Source organism: Xyrauchen texanus, chromosome 8, assembly GCF_025860055.1.
Source record: "Xyrauchen texanus isolate HMW12.3.18 chromosome 8, RBS_HiC_50CHRs, whole genome shotgun sequence".
NCBI lineage: Eukaryota > Metazoa > Chordata > Actinopteri > Cypriniformes > Catostomidae > Xyrauchen > Xyrauchen texanus.
Window position 1 is genome coordinate 7907310 of NC_068283.1, and position 23414 is coordinate 7930723.

The window sequence follows — 23414 nt, forward strand, 5'->3', positions numbered from 1 at the left end:
ACAGAGCCACAGTGTTTAGCCCATAAAGACACAGTCTTTATGGGGAATAACCTACGAATGGCTTACTGTACTTAGTTGTCTCTGCATATTAAACTAGGGCTAGGGCATTTTAAAATAGAAAAAATAATACACACTTCACCTTTAATTCGCTCATCAGGCTGTACGATTGCTTTTGTAGATACAAGTGAATCTGATATTCAGGTAATTTTATGTTTTCTTTTAAAGTCATTATATAATAGAAGTATTAAGCCAAAAACCTTGAACTCATTCAGAGCTGATGTCATTCTCAACATTGGCTGAGATTTCTCATAACCTATAAGTATCAGTGTGTAACCCTACGCAGAGATTAAACAGTAGCAGCTGACTCGCTGGACAGTGGCCCACACTGCATAATACATGAGCCGCGGCCATGCAGAATTCACCCATCCTTTATCTTCCACAACTCTTAGCTTTTATGACATTCATGCTTTGTAAAAGGAGTCAGGTGAGCATAAATTAAATCAGATGTAATAATAACTACCCCTGCAGCCGGTAATCCCCTTTATCTGGATGGGTAATTATTGTTTGTCATACTTCATACACCATCTACCCGAAACAAACACCCTGGAGCTGTGAACTAGCCTGTAACAGTGTGTTATCGTGAAGGATGAGGTGCCCATTAAAGATTCAGAGACCTTTAATAAGTAAGACGACCCTGACACTTCGTTCTTGGTATGAGTTTTTGGTGACAATGAAGCAGGGTGCATAAATTATTGACCAGCAAAGAGACAACAGGCACAAGAAGCTAGACCCGGAGCGTGTGTCAACGGCATATCAAAAGCACCGCCGCCCCCACCAGACCAGTTAATTGCCATGGCAGGACAAAAGAAATTTGGCCGACATTACTTATTTAGATCATTCTTTTGGTATGTTGATTAGAGACATTCATCAAATCTTGCTTGGAAGATCTGGTAGGGTTACCGTGATGGATAATCCCACCCAGGGTATGTCGACACAAATCCAGGGGATCCGATTTCACCTCTATCTAAAGGTTTCATCATGCCCTTATGCATGACTGAGATGTCAAGTGCTCGGGCCATGTCTTTTGATAAAATCAATTTGATACTGTTTACAGTAAGCTTAAGTCAATTACATGGGATTGTCATTAAATGTGTATTATAGTCTCATTGACCTGAAATGACATTGTAATGTGCTACAGTAGAACAAACGTTAAAAGCTGCATGTGTAGGCTATTTCAAATTATGCTAGCTGTGGACTTTTATACATTTGCATAATAATTTATGAATTTGATCTATAAACATTTATACATTTGATGTATAGATTAACATGATCACAAAGGAAATCTACATGCTTCTTCCGAATGTTCCTGTACCTTGAAATCAGACCCATACTGTCGAATTACTGACAAGAAGCATTCCCCATCAGACATTTTTGCATCTATGCAATCATTTTTAGTAGGGCTGGAGATTTAATGTGTTAATTCAGTGCGATTATTTATATAAAAAAGTAATAAGGAATTTTCTTACCACCGTAGCAACTCCAACTCCAAACTCCTAACCACCAATTTACAGCATGGGGCAGTAAGTGAAACGCCGGCTCTATAGAAAGCGCATAGCTGTACAGACAATAAACCACACTCAGGCATGCTTGAGACACAGCTGAACTAGTGGTGGTGATTTTCATTTCAGTGACTCAAATATTTTGATTCCATTCACCAAAAAGATTTGTTCAGATTCGATCATTGATTCACTCACTGACCAAGTAACACCTTTGTGTTTGCAGATGGTGCCAAATGACCGTCTTTGAAGTAATTGCATTGAACCCAAAGCAGTAATTCAGTAAACTGTAAAGTTTAGTTTACAGAAGTAAAGCAGTAAAAAGTCTAATTATCCTTTATTAAAATTCTACTAAGAGACTAAAGCTCTGAAGATTGTTCATTTTTATTTATTTATTTAATTAGGCGGGATTTTTTTCCCCCTTTTCACCCAATTTGGAATGCCCAATTCCCAATCCGCTTTTAAGTCCTTGTGGTCGTAGTGACTCGCCTCAATCCAGGTGGCGGAGGACAAATCCCAGCCTTCATCCGCATCTGAGGCCGTCAACCCACGCATCTTATCACTTGGCTTGTTGAGCGCGTTGCCACAGAGACATAGCGCGTGTGGAGGCTTCACGCCCAACTCACCACGATCCCCACCGAGAACAAACCACATTATAGTGACCACGAGGAGGTTACCTCATGTGACTCTACCCTCCCTAGCAACTGGGCCAATTTGGTTGCTCATGAGACCTGGCTGGAGTCACTCAGCATGCACTGGATTCTAACTAGCAAACTCCAGGGGTGGTAGCGAGCATCTTTACCACTGAGCTACCCATAAATATTGATGAGAGTGATAAGTATTTTATATTTTTTCTCCACTGATGGTTAGGTTTAGGGTTGGGGTTTGTGTTTGCCTGTAGGGTTAATACAATTTAGAGTACATTTGTGTTGACTGTAGTACAGTATGTCATTTACAACTAAAAGTACAACTCACTTTTGGCCATTTGGAAAATTCACCTGGAAACTGGTTAACAGCACTTCCAGCTATGGCCACTGAGGGCAGTGGTTAGCATTTTGGTGAGCACAGACCGATTCATTTAATACCACAATGTAATGTCCAGTGCTTAGGATAATTATCTCAAGGTATGATGGCAAAACTTGAGCACTGTCATTAATTATCACTTTATTTCAGATATCTAAATCGCAAGTTGCACATGTTACGCAAAAACGAGAATATGACTCAAAAAGAGTTTTGTATATTATATTAATGTTTGGGTAAGGGTGATAGGGGCGCCAAAAGACAATCTTGGTTGTGTAAGAGGTAGCTCAACAATTACACTTGAAATAATATACAGAAATCAATTGTACAATCAACTACTTTGGTACGACATGTACCAAAGTAGTCCCATAGCATTTGACTTTGGAGTACCGTGAAAATAACATGGACCAGCCTCTGTACTTTTTTTAAAGGTATACTCTTTCAGATAATCTTAACGTGTGTACGTATGTCAAAACGGACGAAAATGCTTTTCTTCTTTTTGTTCTGTCCTCCATCATTGTCCCACTGTTATACGAGGCAGACTGTCTCTACAGTAATAATAATATTGCACTGTCATAGCTGTCCTGTTTGCCTGCCCTTGTCATATGATCCCACTCTACTGTCCAAAGTCAGCTTGGATCTGATGTCTCAGATTTCCTTCCTATTTACAAGTCACTGTTTCTGACCCCTTACAGGTCATGAATCTATTGGATCCTTGATTAGTAATACCAGTGGCTTTCCCTATATATCCCTGCTACATTGTACACAGCCATTCACAGCTCACTGTCGCTGTAATTTTCAATATTTCTACATATTTATAGTATTCAAATGGCTTACATTATGACACTAGTTTATGGTTTGGTACCTGTTCAGATTCATAGTGGGTTTCTTTCCTATTACTGTACATGGCACTGAACACCACATCCATACAGGCCCAGCTCCAGCTCTAAAATGTAAGATGGATCATAGGACTGCCCAGGTGGGCCAAACAATTGAAGGGGTGGTCATGGGTGTAGTTCTCAAGGTGGGCCAAGCTCATCATTGGGTGGGCCAGGCCCCCCTGTGGAGCTGGGCCTGCATCCATAAAGGCTTGGCATTTCAAAACCATGAGCATTAATAGTGAGTTGTCTTCAGTACCTTTGCTGCAATAACACTCTTCTGGGTGGGATTTCCACTAGATTTTGGAACATGGCTGTGAGGATTTGCTCCCAATCAGACAAAAGAGCATCAGTGAGATCATTGCTGTTGGGCACAGGAAACAGGACACAGGAAATCGATGTGTTAGTTCCAAATTTTGCAGTTAGTTCCAACACTATGTGCCAAATTCCAGAGAAGTACCACCATGTGGCGAACCCTTTTCCACCGACAATTGCCCATGCTGTGCCTTTGATATCAACAACCTTTTGATCTCTGGCTAGATACTACATTTACACAGTTTACATTTACATAGTGAAAGAAAACTGTTTTGGGCTTGGGTTAGGTTTTGGGTAAGGACCATACAATTGTAATTACTGCTCAAAGGTTTAAAAAAATTTAAGGCACTGTGTTTTTCACATCCACTGAAATGTTTAATTCATCTTGAATTCAGAAAGCATAGACCAACAGTGTTTTAGCACACAAAACATTGAACCACCTGTTTGCCGATTTTTCTGTGAGATCAGTCTGCACACTCAGTGTTCCAAAGTTGTTCAAAGGGGTTTAGATCTAGGCTTTGTGCTAGTCGAGTTTTTCCACACTAGACTCAATAAACAATTTCTTTGTAGACCATGCTTTGTTTACAGGGGCATTGTCATGCTGAAAAAGAAAGGGTATGCCCCATTCTACTATAAATGTTTGTCTAAGGAGATGCGTAAGTGCAAATGATTTTACGAATCTGTTAGTAATAGGTGTAGCTGAAATAGTCAAACCTATTCATTTAAAGTGATTGTCCACATATGTTTTTGGAGCATCTTACTTTGGTTGCTTCATGTCACAAACACAGCCTTTTTAGGTCGCTGTGTCAAGTTGAAAGTTGTTTAAAACCTCTTGAGATCACTACATTCTGCTCCATCCAGCTGTGTCAAGCCCAAAGTATACTTCGGTTTTGATGCAAATGCATAGCGTCTGCGCTCAGTCAAACACAAGCCTTTCGAAGTACACTTCGTTTGGCTGTGCGCAAACAGGTGGATGGCGCATACACACCATGACTGCTGTGACTGTGAGATACTGAACTTTCTCACTTCAGGAGTTTATACCCATAAAGATGTCTTCATATTGATTCAGTCTCGAGTTATACAAACGCAAGGATCTCCTGACCTCCTCATACACGCGCTCTTGACATGCACATTCACTGTTGTTGTTTTAGTGGCGATTACATCACAAGGTGGCAACACTCACAATTGAGCTGTTGCTGTCAAGAAGAAGCACTAGAAGAAGATGTAATCGCCGGTAAACAACAGGAGATGAAGCTGGAAACAACAACAGCGGATGTGCGCGTCAAAAACGTGTGTGTGAGGAGGTCAGAACATGCTTGTGTTTGTATAACTCAAGTCTGAAGGAATATAAAGACATCTTTATGGATCTAAACTCCTAAACTCCAATCGTAGCGTACATGTGCCAACCACCTGTGTCTGCGTGCACAGTAAATCGAGTATACATTGCAAGGCAGTACACATCCGCTAAGTATTCGTGTCAAAACCAATTTTGGATTTAGAAAAACGGGCCACATGTGTTCAGTGCTCAAGCACTCTGCTGATGACAAAATTTGTGTCATGCATCCTGCTGAACACATACGCCTAGCATTCGTGTCTGACTTAAGTATATTTTGGACTTTAGAACGCATGAACACTTTTGCATTTTATGCTGTCGCTTGTGTCAAGGGGTTCTTCTCATTTCTCAAATAGTGCTTCCTCGTTTTCTCACTCTGCCATCCGCCATCCTCAAGCTCATGACCCAGAAACCGATCAAAGACCGGCGTCATGAAGGACGCATTAATTCTCTAAATGCACTGCAAGGACAGATGAATGCTTGAGCGAGGAAGCACCGGAGCATCCTATGCGGAAGTCAAAGCATCAGCCCATCCATATGCTTCAGCATACATCACCTCAGTACATGCTCACATCATTCACAGCATTCTATGCATTCAACACATGCCTAAATCACTCAAAGCATTTACTTATTTTTAACCAGGCTTTAAGGACATGTATTGCAGTTTAGAACAATAGAATTCTCATTACACATGTTTTCACATAACACATCTCTCTGGGCTATATATCATTAAATAAGATATGATTAATTCTAAATTTACATACCCAGTTCTTGCACATGTGCACCAAATGTGGTCAACCCCAACCTCATATGCGTCCTTCAAATATCTTCCATAGCAAACACTCAATTTTAACATACAACACTTCAGAACACATGCATTTAATGCAATTTATCAGCATTTTGTGTGAAATTTGTATACATTTCATATTTACCCAAATATTATCAACCAATGAACAAAACCGGGAGCTCTCTTGCACAACGTATGCTCTCAGTTTCTAACCAGTACACATGTGTGTATCACAGCGGGTGTCACAAAACTCTTAAAGGTGCCACGTCCAATTTATGTGTTAAATTATATAAAATTTCTCCACTTGGCTACATATAGCAGAGGCAGCACATGATCAATCAAAAGCCTATGGTTAATTCTTCCAAATTTAGTTTCCTCATCTTTACTGATTCTGTCATTTGAAGTTGCACTGAATATTTTCCTCAGCCCAGATATCTAAAACAGCAGAACACTCATACACTGGATATGTACTAATGTTAGGGTGTGGTGTCTGATACCCAACTTGCCCTGTCTAATTCTAGGTCCTGTTAAGTAATTCTCTGGTATTACATCCTACAGTGAGGTGGCTACTTGGAAAACATGCATTTGCGTAGAAAATGCAATTATACAAAAGGTGGAATTACAGTATATGTGGTGCCACAAATATCCACCAACGTCCTGAACGTAACATTTTGATAGCAACAGGACGTATGATCCTAACAACAAACTAAACATGGGTTAGAAGCCAACAGTTCAGTAAGTATAGTAACTAGTTATGCAGTAGACACTTTGATTTATAGCAACTTACAGGACACTTACTGTAATACAGGGTCAGTTCCCAGAGCAATCTGAAGTTAAGTGTCTTACTCATAGGCACAATGGTGATGGGACATGACTCACTCTTCATAGGTCTGGAACAGGCATTCTTATGATTATTACTTTTGGAGTTCAACTATCATGCCACATCATCCCAAATGTATTCCTATCACACTATGCATATCTGGACTGTATCTTTAAGATACAGTTGCTTTTATAAATATTCTGCAAACTCTTTTATAAATATTCTAACAAACAAAAAAAGGCCAGTGGAACTCTGAAGACATTTGATGTAATGTGTGTGAAGTATAAACTGGTGTGATTTCTACCGAGGGCATACATGTGCATGCCAACTGTGAGATCATTGACAGAGGTCATATTTCTCATAATAGTGTTTGCTTAGATATTTTCATTTGCTCATTATTGCTCAGACTCTTTCAGTGTTGTTTGTCCATATTTATTAGCCAAAGTAAACTCCTAAATGATCAATGTAATGTTCAAAGCTTTGATAGTGGGAATTGTTTTGTGGGCATATACATTTACTCTAAATCCTACTTTCATTTTTACTCCAACAGTGATGGTGTATAGACCAGTATGGACAAACTATAAATACGTTGTATTTAAATAGTATTTATTATATATTAATAATATTATGTTATATAATGTAATACACAGTAAGATAACCGTCTTAACAAAACTGTCTTTATTATAATATTTTTGTTGAATTCTGTACTCCAAACTATAATTCCAGTATAATGCTTTAGTTGTTGGGTAAAAGCATACTAGCATACATTCAGGCAAAACTATATATTCAAGGTAGATTTTAACAAAACGCTTTAACTGTGTTCTCGGGTTTTTATTTTTCATTAATGTCAGGTGTTCACACTTTTATTGGGGAAAGTTGTTACATGTGTTTTAAAGAAACCGCTGGCCTAAAAATGTTAATTCTTATTTTAGCGCTAAAAACTGTGCAAAAGTAATTGCGTGAACGCAAACCACTTTGAATGAGCTTCTCTCATGAATGCACAATGGACATCAATATTTTTTTACTGAAAAGTGATTTATAATTTCAGTTTCTCAAAAAATCATGTGTTATCAGAAGACTTGGAGTACTTGGAGTCACATGGACTACTTTTATAATGTTTTGGGTACTTTTTTAAAGGAATAGTTCAGCCAAAAATGTAAATTCTCTCTTGATTTACTCACCCTCATGTCATCTCAGATGTGTAGGACTGACTTTCTTCTGCAGAACACAAATTAAGATTTTTAGAAGAATATTTCAGCTCCGTAGGTCCATACAATGCAAGTGAATGGGTGCCAAAAGTTTGAAGCTCCAAAATTCACATAAAGGAATCATATAAGTTATCCACAAGACTCCAGTTTTTTAATTCATATTTTCAGAAGTGATGTGATAGGTGTGGGTGAGAAACAGATCAATATATCATAAATTCTCCTCCCTGCCCAGTAGGGGTGATAGGCACGAAGAATGTGAATCACCAAAAACAGAGGGAGGAGAAAGTGAAAGTGAAGGAAAAAGGACTTAAATATTGATCTGTTTCTCACCCACACCTATCATATCACTTCAGAAGACATTGATTTTACCTCCTGAGTCATCTGGAGTACTTTTATATTGAATTTTGGAACTTTCAAATTGTGGCACCCATTCAATTGCATTGTATGGACCTACAGATCTGAAATATTCTTCTAAAAATCATAATTTGTTTTCTGCAGAAGAAAGTCATTCACATCTGGGAGTAAATGATGAGAGAATTTTCATTTTTGGGTGAACTATCCCTTTAAAAAAGTATCCAAAAGTAAGTTTAATGAACTGCATCATTTTCTAGAGTTTTCTTTTGTAGCTAAGATTTAAGTTATGTGACTTTACAGAAACTGTGCCTAAAAATAAGTCAAAGGTGTTCCAGCCTCAGTCTCCACTATTTATATTGTATTATATGGCAATATTTTAGTTTTGTCATCAGAAATATCAGTGATACTTTGTGTTTGAGGAGTTTTATTCTACAATGAGCAAGGTTTACATTTTATTTCATGTGAACACTTTTTTAAGTATTCATTTAGCAGAAACACGTGTCCAAAGTGACTTCATCTGTGTATTCTCTGAAATACTTCCTTGTCTCATTTGCATGTGTTATGACTTTGCACAAAGTTCCATTTTCAGGTCCTTTGTTCACCTCTTTCGTTACAGTAATAAAAAGACCACATACAACACTTGAAATATTTTGAGCCATTTATTTATTCACTTCAATAAGTAGCAGTTAGTTTTACATCAATCCCATTGTGCATCCCTCTACATGTGTATTCAAAAATCAAATAAAAACTGTGGAGTGTGTGTGTGTGTGTGTGTGTGTGTGTGTGTGTGTGTGTGTGTGTGTGTGTGTGTGTGTGTGTGTGTAGACTCTATAGACCAGGGGGTCCCATAGAGGAAAATGAATTTAAATGAAATCCAAGGACAAGAGAGGGGAGAGATCTAAAAGTCCTGATCACTCAGGACAGAACCATCGCCTGGAATTCTGCAAGAGATCAGAAAACAAATACATTCATGTGGGCTGCAGTTCATTCACAAATCTGCACAAAACAAATCAACATTGTACATTTAAAAGTGATAAACAATAACATACAGCATTTGACTTCTAGATATGATGATTAAAATGATTCAAACTGTAGAAATGGGTGGTATATTACCATGCCACTTTGCTTGGTATTGATATAATTTGCAAAGATGTAGGGTGACATCTACACTACCAGTCAAAACTTTGGACACACCTACTCATTCTTTATGAGGGGGCCACACCCTGAAGGGGCAGAGCCTCTAATGTATCAGTTAGCTTTCTCATTCTTCTTATTATTAATCAATGGCAGTCCCTAGAACAGTTTGGAGGAAAGTTGTCAAATTTGGCACACTTATTGGGATGGGCGACCATAGTCTTCAGACCAACTTTGGAATCTCCCAGACCAACCCTCCAGCGCCACCACCAGTTCAAAATGTGCAAAATATGCCCACATTTGTCTACAAAAATCAATTCAAGCATTTAAGCATAAGCTTTTTAGATCAAAAGGTTTTTTGAGAAACATATTCACAATTGACATGGAAACACTTAGGAAACATGTTAAGGCAGATTCTACAGAGTTAATTATGAATGGTGGAAATATCCACCATAATTACCATCTACTCCAATCTTGCCATCGCTATCATCATCTGCTGCTGCCAGGAACGCCTTTGTCTCTTTATCGGTCAGTACACGAGCACCAGGTGAGAACCGCTGCAAGAAAAACCTGGAACAACCCAATCAGAAAGCCAACTTTAAAAGCCAGTCTTTGTTATAATCCTCTTGCGTGGAAATATTGGTACCCAGAGACAAGATGTATTCAGATAAAGACTTTAGTAGCACATTTTTAGGTTAACATATATATATATATATATATATATATATATATATATATATATATATATATATATATATATATATATACTTTTTCAGTTCGAGACATCTTCATTTTTGGGTGAACTATCTCTTTAAGACTTCCTGTTGTGCATTATCAGAAAAGTTAGGCTGTCTGTTTTGAAAATATCTAGTATTCTATGTTATTTGAACATGCATTCAAGTTCTTGTAAAAGTGCCTACTTGAGTTCGTCCTCCTCGATGAATGCACTGGCATCATTGTCTAGGATGTTAAAGATATTTTTTATGTCCTGAGGGCTTTTCTTTGTCATACCACACAGCTGGAAGAACTTCTTGGGACTGAAGGAGTCTGGTGCTGTTGGGGTGAGAAAACAATGGAATATTCTATATTGAGAAAACCGAATTGAAACGTCTCCTTTATTGTTCCACCGAAGAAAAAACAGCTTACAGGTTTAGAACAAATGGTAACAGAATATTCATTTTTGGGATAACGTCCCTTTAGCTTTTCTTTGATGTTTAAAGTTAGTCATACATTCAAATATAATGCATTTACACTGAGTTGCTAATGAGCTGATGAGGCACAAACATGCAGATACAGGAAGACTACCTTGACAGTCCTTGAGCGCACTGTCGATGGCATCAGCGGAAAGGATAGATGTGAGTGACATGGTCCTGAAAAAGAACAGTTTTAATAATTAACTCAATTTTTAACAAGCAGCTGGATTATCTCTCCAGACCAAGCCACCGATGCACAATTCATTTGCATACACAAATCAAATTTGGCTAGATTCAAATACATCTAGCCTAGATTTAAATAATCTGCCACAAATGGTGTCCCTTATATATTACCCTTATGGGGTATCTTTTCTTGCTATGCAAAAAATCTACCCATCAGGTGAAGATACAGAATAACACAAGTACAGCAGGGATGCTCTGATGAACTTCTGTAAGTCTACAGCTGAAACTGAAGTCTTTATGTTTGGTTTAAATCATGTAAAAGATCAGTATCATATCATAAAAAACATGTAATATCAGAATCTCTACCAAAGTATGCATTTTTATGGCATTTTCCTTTAAAACTTGCATATGCATGCCATTTTAATGCAATTTTCATGATAAAAAAGTTTAAACGCAAATCTCTTCAAGATATTACACATGCATTTCATTTTACTTTATCTTTAAAATGCACATGCACGCAGTTTCAACTCCTTTCAAACTTGTATGAGCATGCAGCTTATAATGCAATTGTCAATTTTTAAATCGTACGCATGTCTGCCGTTTTTAATGCAATTTTCTTAATTTAAAAAAGGTTTTATAGCAAATTTCTTTAAAAATAAATAAAGAAACCTTCCACATTCATATAGTTTCAATTCAATTTCTTTAAAAGTAACATCCGCATAAGTTTACTTCTAATATAATAAACATTTTAAAAATGCATGTAGTTTTAGTACAATTCCCTGAATAGGTATTTTGCAATAGGGCATCTAACACACAAAAAAGGATTGAACAAAATGTCATTGATTAACAAAATTTGCATTCGGTCAGACAGTGCCAGCTCATACCTCAGTGAAGTTTTCTCCCAGCAGGTGAGTCAAACGAAGTAAGGCTGAGTGGTGAGTGCTTGTCTGTCCAGGTGCAATTTATATAGGTCTGAACACGGTGACAATGGCTAATTCTTGAGTTACCTGTCTGTGGATCAAATTCGAACTGCCAGGCCCTGGCTCAAATTACTTACCTAACTAATTAACCTGTACTATTTATATCCGTTTGACTTGTGTGTGTGTGTGTGAGTGTATTCTTTAGGACCAGCCCTCAGACATCTGCGACGCCCTTGTAAAAGGCAAATTAAGTAATAAATGTCTACCGTCTTGTCATGTCCCTCCCATCCGATATCATGATACACACACCACAAAAAACCCTCACACTCATTCACCTCTCTCATGCACATGCAATCCTTCTTTCAGGTTAGCCGGTGTGTCTCGACCCCTCCCTTTTTCCACACTAGTTTACATGAGGTCATTCTAAATTCTTCATTATAATATTACATAATTACTAAAACAGTTTGCATTAGGTTTGGGAGGTGAACACGTTTTGAGGTATGCTTTAAAAACACACTTTCACGCACATTAAATTCAACTTATGGCTTTTCAGATTTCTATTACTTTTAAAATCCCTTAATCTGCCCTGGATGATGTAATTTGTTCCATATTGTCTCTCTTTTCACTCTATGAGCAGATGGGACCCACATAATCCACATAAAAACTAATTCATAGGTATAGATAGACCAACAAACTCTCCCAGACTTCTTTTGTTTTCATACTGAGCTAATGATAAACATGTTTACTGAGCTGAATGGGGACCTATTTTAGACTATTGTTCTATTGTTTTAATAAAAAGCTAATTATAATGGCCATACAGACTAGAACTAACCCAAACCCTCCCCTAAAAGAAAACATTTAGCACTTTATGAATAGTAATTATACAAAAATATATTTATGAATCATTTTCCAAACGGAAGGGACAACTGTTGTTATAGAGAATGTCCTGATAGTTTATCCTTCTCATTTCACCCTCCATAGGCAGCAAACAGCGGGCTATCATTTTTTCCTCTAAGGCTGCTGATTCAGGGATATAAGGTCACCTTTTGACTAGTGCCCAAGAGTAGCGATTTAGCACGCTGTAATCAATGTTTAAAATGCACCTGCTAGACGCATTTATTATGTAAGAGGGTGCAATATGTCAGTACTTTATGGTTTCAAGTACAGGGGAAAAAAACAGACACAGCTTAACTTTATGTTACCAAACCCTATGTTACAATTATTTCGAGGTCTTGTTTCCAACTGAGAGATGAAGTTACAGGCAACACCTCCTTCATACTGTCTATAACAGCTACAGTGACAAATAACACAAAAAGCATCAGATGTGATGTCACATTTTTTGCTTATTTGATTTATTTGATGCATAACATTACCATTAACTTATTTTTAATAAAACATTCAAACATTTTAGGTAAGAAATTTATATTTTAGATGTTTTTCGCCATTTTGATCATGTTTTTGCATTTACTAGTTCATTTTAAATGGTCTTGCAGTGTGATGAATGAAATTTGGATCAAATATTTCCCCATAAATGTGGTAACAAAAACTTGCATGCACAATAATAATAAAATAATTAGCAAAATGCTGCTTTAAAAAGGTTTTAGATTGAGTTAAGCACATCACACTGCTGGACCTGTCAACTATCCACCTGTCCTTTCATCAATGACATACTATTACTAAAGGTAATGTTTTAATAATAGCTTTTATTTAATATTATATAGCTATTTTATGCATTTATAATCATTATTAATATTACTATTATTAAAGCAAATAAGTTAACTTGTATATGTATAACTAATACATACTGTAAAATGCCTGATAGTTAATTGCCATGCTCAATGAAAAATATCAACAGAACTACAATCACTCCTGAATTTCTTTAAATAAATAAATAAATAAAGATTTAATCATGCAAAATTCAAACTTGGCCTTTCTTAAAGAGATTTTCATAGGTGCACTTCAAGTTAAACTCAATCAACAGCATTTATGTGGCATAATGTTGATGACCAAAAAATATTTATTTTGACTCATCCCTTGTTTATTTAAAATAATAAGAATAAAATCATGGTTACAGTGGGGCTCTTATGATGGAATTGAATAGGGCCAGTCCATAAACATTAAATTACACATTGTTTCAAAAGTATAGCCAAACAACATAAACAATAGGCTATACATTTTTTTTTGTGATCAAATCTCTTACTGACAGTATCTGTGACTGTGTAAAGTTATATCCAATATTACAACTTCGTTGCCATGACCACACAAAGCCGGTAAAACTGGTAACACAAGATAAACACACCTGCTGGTTAGTGTAAACTCCTGTAAACATGGAGTACACCGGCAGTAAAAACACACGTTTGAGTGCATACTATCAGCTTGCCTATAGCCACACGTGGGCCATTTAAATGCATTAGGACGAGGTACTCGCTGTGACATTGTGGGACTCTCCGTGTGTGTGAGGGATAACCCCGCGTGATACTATGAAGGAACCCAAGAGCCAGGAGCTGTCGAGGACACTGGATACAGAGGTGCTACTTACCCAGCACCACTGATGTCATGGGCCCTGATGATACCTCACATCCTATACTGTTACTGACTAATCATTTATTCATTTACATTTGCTTATTCGCTGCAAGCGGCACGTTACACTACATTGACCTCGAATTGGTGTTGTTTTTGACAACGCAGGGGCATGTACCTACCCGTCAAGAGTGTAATGCTAATGAGTGCCTGTTTCAATTACCAAAGGTTAAACAATTTAAAAAAATGTGTTGTAATATAATGTTACTGTGGAGTGTTCATCATGTGATATGGTTCTAATTTACCATATATGGTACGTAGACATATTAATAAAACAATCAGCATTTGCAATGTACACAACAGTACATTGGTTGTTTACCAACCATTTACTCATTGTAAAGTACCGCCATCTAGTGGACCTTTAAACAACTGCCTATCATCTATCTATCTATCTATCTATCTATCTATCTATCTATCTATCTATCTATCTATCTATCTATCTATCTATCTATCTATCTATCTATCTATCTATCTGCATATCTATCTATCTATCTGTCTGTCTGTCTGTCTGTCTGTCTGTCTGTCTGTCCTGTATTGAACAGGAAGTTCTTGCTCCTATTTTGCATTGCAAAGCATTTCAATCAAACTAACCAGAGAAGTTAAATTACACCCCGTTATTTAGCATTTGCACTCAGTATGGATAAAAGTGTCCAGAGTGTTTAATTCTGACATTGATTTAAATGTTGCCTCAAGTTTGTTGCTGATCCCCAAATGATGTATTAATAAGTCCCCTTTCTGCTGGTCAGAGTGGATTGTGAGGGGTTACTACACTTGGTGACCTATATGAGTGTGAAAATTTGGTTCGACATTTTGGGATATCCCCAGATCTGAGTTCTTTAGGTATTTACAGCTGCGCCACTTGCTCTGTGCAATTTTTGTGAGTACCATACACCCCACTAAAATGGCAGATACTCTGGGAGTGGTGATTACTGCTTTTGGAAATGGTCATGAGGTATCAGTGTATTACTCCCTGCTAATTCAGAGTCTGGAGGACAGAGCTTCAACTACTCTCAAGAGATTATGGGAGAAAGATTTAAACGTAATGGAGGAGGGAATGTGGGCTAGGATTCTTAAAATCGTCAAGTCTGCGTCTAGAGATACAAGGGTGCACCTTATGCAATTCAAGATTTTACATTGATTCTATTGGACCCCCCTCAAGATTGAATAGACTTGGTCTTAAAGCCACACCACCTGCTGGCAAAGCCAATCAGTGGATGGAGACGTAACACATGTCTTTTGTAGAGTTTTGTGTGTGATGTATTGGGCACTCAGGTATAATTTCGATGTTGAGAATAGACACATTAAAAGTTGGGTCCTAACCATTTACATTTATGCATTTGGCAGACGCTTGGTTTAGACCACTACACCATCACCACTCCAACCAGTGTCATGATCACCAGACAGATACTTTTCTGATCTTCTGGGATTTTCACACACAACAGTCTCTAGAATTTACTCCAAATGGTGGCAAAAACAAAAAAACATCCAGTGAGCAGCAGTTCTGCGGATGGAAATGTCTTGTTGATGAGAGAGATCTGCAGAGAATGGCAAGACTGGTTTGAACTGACAAAGTCTACAGTAACTCAGATAACCGCTCTGTACAATTGTGGTGAGAAGATCATCCCAGAGTGCTATTCTGAGATGCGGGTTGGCGCTGTTTTGATGGCACGAGGTGGACCTACACATAATTAGGCAGTTGGTTTTAATCTTGTGGCTGATCGGTGTATACAATACATTTGTTTTTGTTGCAATGTGTTTCATATAAATAGAAAATTCACATTTGCATGTCCATTTTTACACATTTCTTACATGTAAAGTCATCTATAGTGAACAGAAAATTGCCACAGATTGACCCATGCAAAAAACAACAACATTCCATTTATATTTATAGAATATACATGTCTGACAGATTTTGATAATTGAATGGATCATTTTGTATGTGATGGCTCACACGATGAAAGAATGTTTAGAAGTTGTGAAGAGTATGACAATTTCACTGAGAATCAACTCATCAGTTTTGATCAGCAAGCACGTGCATTTACTTATTGTGCCAACTGAAGAAAATTGTACTTATTCTTTTACACATATGAGCCAAAACACATGCAATTTGCTTAATTAAATCAGAAATTCAAATCTGGTGTGAACAAGAAACTAGTTGTTCAGAGATTTGAACTTAATTTTTTGAAGAAAAAAGAATTCTCATTCGAGAATTGAGTCAAAGCGATCGAGAAAAACTGTAATCTATCCATCTATATTATAAATGTTACTTTTCTTGAGAAATTATAACCTTAAATGAATAGATGAGATTTACAAGATCATAAAAAACTAATAAAACTGGTATGTTACTATTTGATGAGAATAATATGTTTTTTTTTAATAGGCAGTAATGACAGATAAAATCACCAAATATTGCGTTTTATTTTATTATGTATAAAAGCACCTTATTGCTTGGAATTGTCATTATTATCAACTTTTGGCATACAGCTAGTTTAAGAAAGTATTGTTTGTTGATTTGGAAAAAGAAAGCAAAAGAAGTCGATATTTCAAAAGAATATTTATTCTTTCTTATCGTCCGTTCCCGTAAAAGTGCATCAGGTTTTACAGTAAGCAAAATTCATATTTAAGACAGGAGACACAACCGATAAATTCACAGTCATCGTTTTGACAGTGTGCTGCATGGGAGGAAACTTCTCATAAGCATCATGAGTAAAAAAAAAATTAATTTATAGTAAGATGAATATGAGAGGTCTTGGGCAAAGTTGTTCCTTTAGAGCGAGAGGTGTTGTTGGTCAGAAGCAATTTATGCCTTAACCAAGGCAGCAAACTCTGTCAGGGGGAAAACAGAAAAAAGGGTTAAACGTTTCATTAAAACATGTGCTGTATATTATGGTAACCCTCTATTGTGTATGTTTTATTCTTGAAGTGCATTAAGGTATATTGGGGTACAATAGGTTATACTGGGATTCATTGAGGTAAACTGGAGTACACTGCGGTACATTGGGGTATACTGAGGTATATTGGCATATATTGACAAACATTGAAATACATTGGGGTATACTGAGGTATATTGGCGTATATTGACATATTGACAAACATTGAAATACATTGGGGTATAGTGAGGTATATTGGCGTATATTGACATATTGACAAACATTGAAATACATTGGGGTATAGTGAGGTATATTGGCGTATATTGACATATTGACAAACATTGAAATACATTGGGGTATAGTGAGGTATATTGGCGTATATTGACATATTGACAACATTGAAATACATTGGGGTATAGTGAGGTATATTGGCATATATTGACATATTGACAACATTGAAATACATTGGGGTATAGTGAGGTATATTGGCGTATATTGACATATTGACAAACATTGAAATACATTGGGGTATAGTGAGGTATATTGGCGTATATTGACATATTGACAACATTGAAATACATTGGGGTATGGTGAGGTATATTGCGTATATTGACATATTGACAACATTGAAATACATTGGGGTATAGTGAGGTATATTGGCATATATTGACATATTGACAACATTGAAATACATTGGGGTATAGTGAGGTATATTGGCATATATTGACATATTGACAACATTGAAATACATTGGGGTATAGTGAGGTATATTGGCATATATTGACATATTGACAAACATTGAAATACATTGGGGTATAGTGAGGTATATTGGCATATATTGACATATTGACAACATTGAAATACATTGGGGTATGGTGAGGTATATTGGCATATATTGACATATTGACAACATTGAAATACATTGGGGTATGGTGAGGTATATTGGCGTATATTGACATATTGACAACATTGAAATACATTGGGGTATGGTGAGGTATATTGGCGTATATTGACATATTGACAACACTGAAATACACTGGGGTATAGTGAGGTATATTGGCGTATATTGACATATTGACAACATTGAAATACATTGGGGTATACTGCCCTACAAAAGCTAAGTGCAGTAACTACGCAAACAAAGAAATAGAGAAAAAGGCCTTTAAAGTTTTTATACCAGCCAGTCAAACATGTTATGGGTAGATTAGTGGTAATGCATTTATGTAAAGCCTTCTTAGGAAGACATTTTTTATAGATAAAAAACATGACCACTGATGTGACCTTTGACCCCTAAAATGCAGATACTGCACTTTTAAATAGCTTTAATAGCTTTATTGATGTTTGCAAGTTGTAATGTTGAAATTGCTCACTAGTAAGGCTCATGATTTAAGAATAATCTTTTATCACAATGCCCCTTTTACCACAAAGAGTGGTTCATCTGCAGTGTCAAACCCGGGAAAACAACCCCAGAATGCAGTAACTTCACTTACTGCGGTTTGCCTTGGTATTACCTTGGATTTTGTAGTTACTGCAATTTTGACACACTTGTTTCTCCAAAACGGGACATAATTTAACCCAGATATTTTTTCACAAGACAGAACACATATCATAAAGCCCATTAGAAGTCTTAACTCATTTTTGACCAACTGCACTTTGCCTTTGTAGGGCAGTATAGTGAGGTATATTGGCATTATATTGATGTATTGACAAACATTGAAATACATTGGGGAACATTGAGGTATATTATGAAATAAAATAAAAAAGGGTTAAGACATTTTACTATGTAGAAATTTAAAAGGCAACTTTAATGTTTGAAATGAATGAAAAAGACTGACCATCAACTCCAATCTTGCCATCGCCGTCAGCATCCCCAGCCTTAAGGAAAGTCTTGGTCTCGGCATCAGTCAGTGCCCTGGCATTGGCCTTAAAGTTCTGCAGGAACAGTCTGTCAAGATACAGTTCATCCTTCATCAGAACATGGACTTGATTTTAACTGCAAGAAGTAGTTCACCTACAAAAGTTTAACAATTTTGGTAGCTTTATAAATTAATTGACTTTTTGTAATGTATTTTATTAAGTATTGATAACACTGAGGCATGAGATGTCTTGCTACTCTATATAGTGAATATACTCATGGCTGATTTGTGCTGTTAGACACCACGCACAATGGAATTTATTCACAATAGTATATATAGCAAGACCTAATGTGCCTTATTGCTTTGATAAAACAATTACTACATGATTAAAGTAATTAACATCATTTAATTCATTTAAAGTCCCTACAATAACAGTTCAGTGCAATGTAGCAGAAATGATGATCCACTACGCGTGCTGCACAGTGACAAGGGCGTGGCCAAGAAATAACTTTTGGGTGGGCCTCAATAAAAATGGATGAAGTTTTCGCCCAAATTTTTATTTACCAACAGTCAGAGAAGTGGCGCATTCAAACATTTAATTTAACACATTCAGAAACTGAATTTATGCATTTATGAATCTACTTTATAAATATATATTTAAAGTCAAAGAATAATCTCTACTATAATGGGTGGGCCTGGGTCTAATTTGGATGGGCCCAGCCCCACCCCGGAACACCCTTGGCTACGCCACTGCACGGTGATGTGGCGAACTGCGGTTTTGCTTCATCTGTCTTACGCATTAATGAAGATTCCTGTAAAATTGTGCATGCTGACAGTCTTTGACAGGGGTGGGGTGTGAGGTGCAGATTTGAGTGTGGGGTTGGGGTGCCAGGGGCTATTGTCCCACTTTTTACTCAAGTAAATATTTTAGGTTTATTACTGAAAGTCAATTTCTGTACAGAAACGAATAGTCATGGCACAAAAAGCCATTGAACACTTACACTGACAGTGCCCATGAAAAAGATAGACACGTTCCAGCAGATATTTACAATTCTGGAACTGTTGACAGGTTTTGGGGTATGTTGTCACACAACATGGGGGTAAACTGTCACAATGAGATTCTATTATAGGCCTTTTGATGGATTTTCATTATCATTTAAACAGTAAAACCTTTATGAAACCCCAAATAATTTATGCAACAGCTAAAGAAGCCAGCAGCCATATCTCCCTGTAGCTCAAGACTGGTTGCCAACTGAAGCAGGACTGAGTCTGGTCAGTACCTGGATGGGAAACCTGGGGAAACTAAAGTTGCTGCTGGAAGAGGTATCAAGGAGGCCAGCAGAGGGTGATCACCCTGTGGGTCCTAATGCCCAAGAAAGTGATGGGCTCACTATACTGTAAAAAAATAAATAAAAATGACTGTCCTTCAGATGAGATTTTAACCTGAGATGCTGACTCTCTGTGGTCATTAAATATCCCAGGACACTTCTTGAAAAGAGTGTGTCCAAGCCATTGACCCTTATCAATCATGGCTTCCTAATAATCCCCATCCATGAATTGGCTCTATCACTCTCCTCTCTCCTGTCCACCAATAGCTGGTGTGTGGTGAGTGTACTGGCACACTGAGGCTGCCGTCACATCATCCAGGTGGATGCTACACACTTGTGGTGGTTGAGGAGAGTCCCCTGTTCACTATGTAAAGTGCTTTGAATGTGTAATGTCAGAAAAAGTGTTATATAAATGTAATGTCCATTCATGTTCATAAAAGTTTTTATTAATACATTTTATTATCTATGAAAAGGATAGATGAAGGATAAATTCACAGTTATTCTCATTTTAGACAGTTTTAAACAAGGTATTTGAAACTTAAATTGATTATCTCTACTAGAGACGGCATACATTTGTGTCATTTATTTCTTTATTTTTCCCCTATAAGGTATTGCTGATATAGAGCCCTGTTTGAAAGCAAGCCCTGGTCTTTTAGCAGTAAGAACTGCCCAAGTGATCATGGCTATTGGCCAAATGTCCAAATGTCAGATACAGTTTTGAATGACCCAGTGACTGTTTATTTTCAGCCACAGTGTGATATTTACATGGCACCCTAACATTTGAGGGTAGTGTTATCTAATGTCACAACCCAGACTATACCATAGAAAGGACTACTGTATGATAGCACCCTTAACACACTACAAAAAGCAGTAAATAGTGCATAGGACCAGACCAGTTCTTCATTTCAGTGAAATAACAAGGAAAGAAGCATAAAATGGCATTTGGGACAGAGGATGCCTTCAAATCATACACAGATATTTTTTATTCTCATGATTCTCATTTTCTGCATTCAACCTGCAAACCTGAAATTACACTGTAGAATACCATGTCCAGATATTTCCAGACTTTTAATCATTTCATGCAGTGATAGATATTAATACCGTAATGCCGAATGCTGTACCTTGTAATTTGATATACGCCTTGAATGCTCTATTAACCGCTGTTTTAACGTTTAACAGATCATTCGTTAAACTGATGTACTTACAAATAGACAGAATTGTCATGTAGCTGTGCACAAACTACTAATCTGTTTAGCTTTATATAATGTTTCTTAGGAACTTATTTATAAAGTACTCCTTCATGAGAAAATATTTATGTTCCTCTTACTTGAGTTCATCCTCCTCAATGAAGCCACTCTTGTCCTGATCAATGATTGCGAAAGCCTTCTTAACCTCATCGCCGGACTTGCCAGTCAGGCCGACCTTGGCGAAGAATGACTTGTGGTCAAAGGAGTCAGCAGCTGTGTATGAAATAAATAAAAATAGATAAATAAACACTTTATTTAATAGATGATAGTCACTGTAGGTGTTACATGACTCCTGGTATCTCACCCTTGCATGCCTCCAGTGCTGCAGCGATGTCAGCGTCCTTCAGGACTCCGGCGAATGCCATCTTTAGCTGAACCATAAAAAATAATGATAAAAGAGCAATTACAACAATATCACATCAACATTTCAACAAGATGGTACATCAATAGCCAGTTCTCTCCAATAACTTAGGTGTGTTTAGTTCAACTTGACACAAAATAAAAGGTAACACAATATGGTTATACATGTTGACATGAGTTAACACATTAGTAAACATGAAATAATAATGAACAACACTTTTACAACACTTATTAATCTTGGTTAATGTTAATTTGCACACACACACACATACACACACACACACACACACACACACACACACACACACACACACATATATATATATATATATATATATATATATTACAATAAAATCTAGTTGAACTAACATAAACTAACAATGAACAATAGTATATTTATAAATGAACATGAATGAAAATATTGTTAATTGTTAGTTCATGATAACTATAAACAAGTTATCATGTAAAACCTTGTTGTAAATGTACTAATTTCTTAATTACATTTGTGCATGTCATCATTTCCTACCATGCAGTTCAGTTGCCCCATAAAAACACAGAAAATCAGGAAGCATTTCACATGAGAAAATGAGTTATAAGGATGTAAATTCCCAAAGAGTCCATTGAGGTCCTCTTAAAACAAACCAGCAAGGAAAGAAATTCCAGATTCAGCAGATTCAAATGCAAGATGCGAATTAGAATTTCAGGATCCATTTCTGATTACTCCATAATAAATCTCTGCCAAATCAGGATGTCACAGTCCAGTTTGTTTGTCCACAGAAAGACTCTGTTCCTGTGCAAACTCACCTCTGTTGTCTTTTGGTGTTGAAGGTAGTATCAGAAGACTTGAGCTGTAAACTGCAGTCCTCTCCGGGCCCCTGATCGGCTCCTTATATACCTTCAGTGACTCCAAATATGAATCATAGTGTAATGGGGATCCGGTGGATGAGGGGCCAGTTGACATGCATCCAGTAGAAACACAGTACTATATTTATCTTTAAAAATGAGATGCTTAAAAAGGTGCGTTTGAAAAAAGTCCATCATATACTTAAATGCTAATAATACCCGCTGCTGATAGTGCATGGATATAGTCCTTTCGTCACTGGGTTGGAGAGATTGCATGAAGAAACTTTGGGCACATGGGACACTTTTCCTGTCTCTTGTTGGAAGATTTTTGTTTGGGGTATGGAGTGGTTACAGCTGGTTCCTTATATGTTAAGTCTGATTATATTTCTAAGTGTAGAAATGTATAGCATAACTTTTTTTTTAGATTAGTTACAGAAATGACCATATTTCTGCATGAAACTCGAATATTTTGCATTTGGTGAGTCATTTCAAACTTTTCTGTAAATTATTGAATTGGTCAAAAAGAAAAATCAATGTCTCTTTTTGGTTTTGAGAGTAGCTTGTTACAATTAATGTTACCACTGCTATATGTTCTCCATTTGATTCATGCTAATATAAATGTGATTGTG

The 23414-nt window shown here is 36.9% G+C and overlaps 2 protein-coding genes and 1 long non-coding RNA gene across 6 annotated transcripts; 1 reads left to right on the forward strand and 2 right to left on the reverse strand.

Annotated features, from left to right (window-relative positions):
- Window positions 1-9033: 9033 nt before the first annotated feature.
- Window positions 9034-11947, reverse strand: LOC127647462 (parvalbumin, thymic CPV3-like). Its single transcript, XM_052131720.1, has 5 exons — window positions 11666-11947; window positions 10711-10775; window positions 10326-10458; window positions 9866-9975; window positions 9034-9212 (listed from the first exon to the last, which is right to left on the reverse strand). The coding sequence occupies exons 2-5, from the start codon at window positions 10769-10771 to the stop codon at window positions 9187-9189; spliced, it is 330 nt and encodes a 109-aa protein (XP_051987680.1). The 5' UTR covers window positions 10772-10775; window positions 11666-11947; the 3' UTR covers window positions 9034-9186.
- A 4869-nt stretch (window positions 11948-16816) lies between these two features.
- On the reverse strand, window positions 16817-22846 carry LOC127647461 (parvalbumin beta). The gene is made up of 5 exons (XM_052131718.1): window positions 22747-22846; window positions 21887-21953; window positions 21663-21795; window positions 18987-19096; window positions 16817-17107 (listed from the first exon to the last, which is right to left on the reverse strand). The coding sequence occupies exons 2-5, from the start codon at window positions 21945-21947 to the stop codon at window positions 17082-17084; spliced, it is 330 nt and encodes a 109-aa protein (XP_051987678.1). The 5' UTR covers window positions 21948-21953; window positions 22747-22846; the 3' UTR covers window positions 16817-17081.
- LOC127647463 (uncharacterized) lies at window positions 17120-18980 on the forward strand. Of its 4 annotated transcripts, none has more exons than XR_007971061.1 (3): window positions 17120-17746; window positions 17803-17916; window positions 17975-18980. It is a non-coding gene; the product is annotated as an uncharacterized LOC127647463 (long non-coding RNA). The 4 variants fall into 4 exon arrangements; XR_007971064.1 differs by having other exon boundaries at window positions 18032-18980; XR_007971062.1 differs by having other exon boundaries at window positions 17803-17859.
- Window positions 22847-23414: the final 568 nt, after the last annotated feature.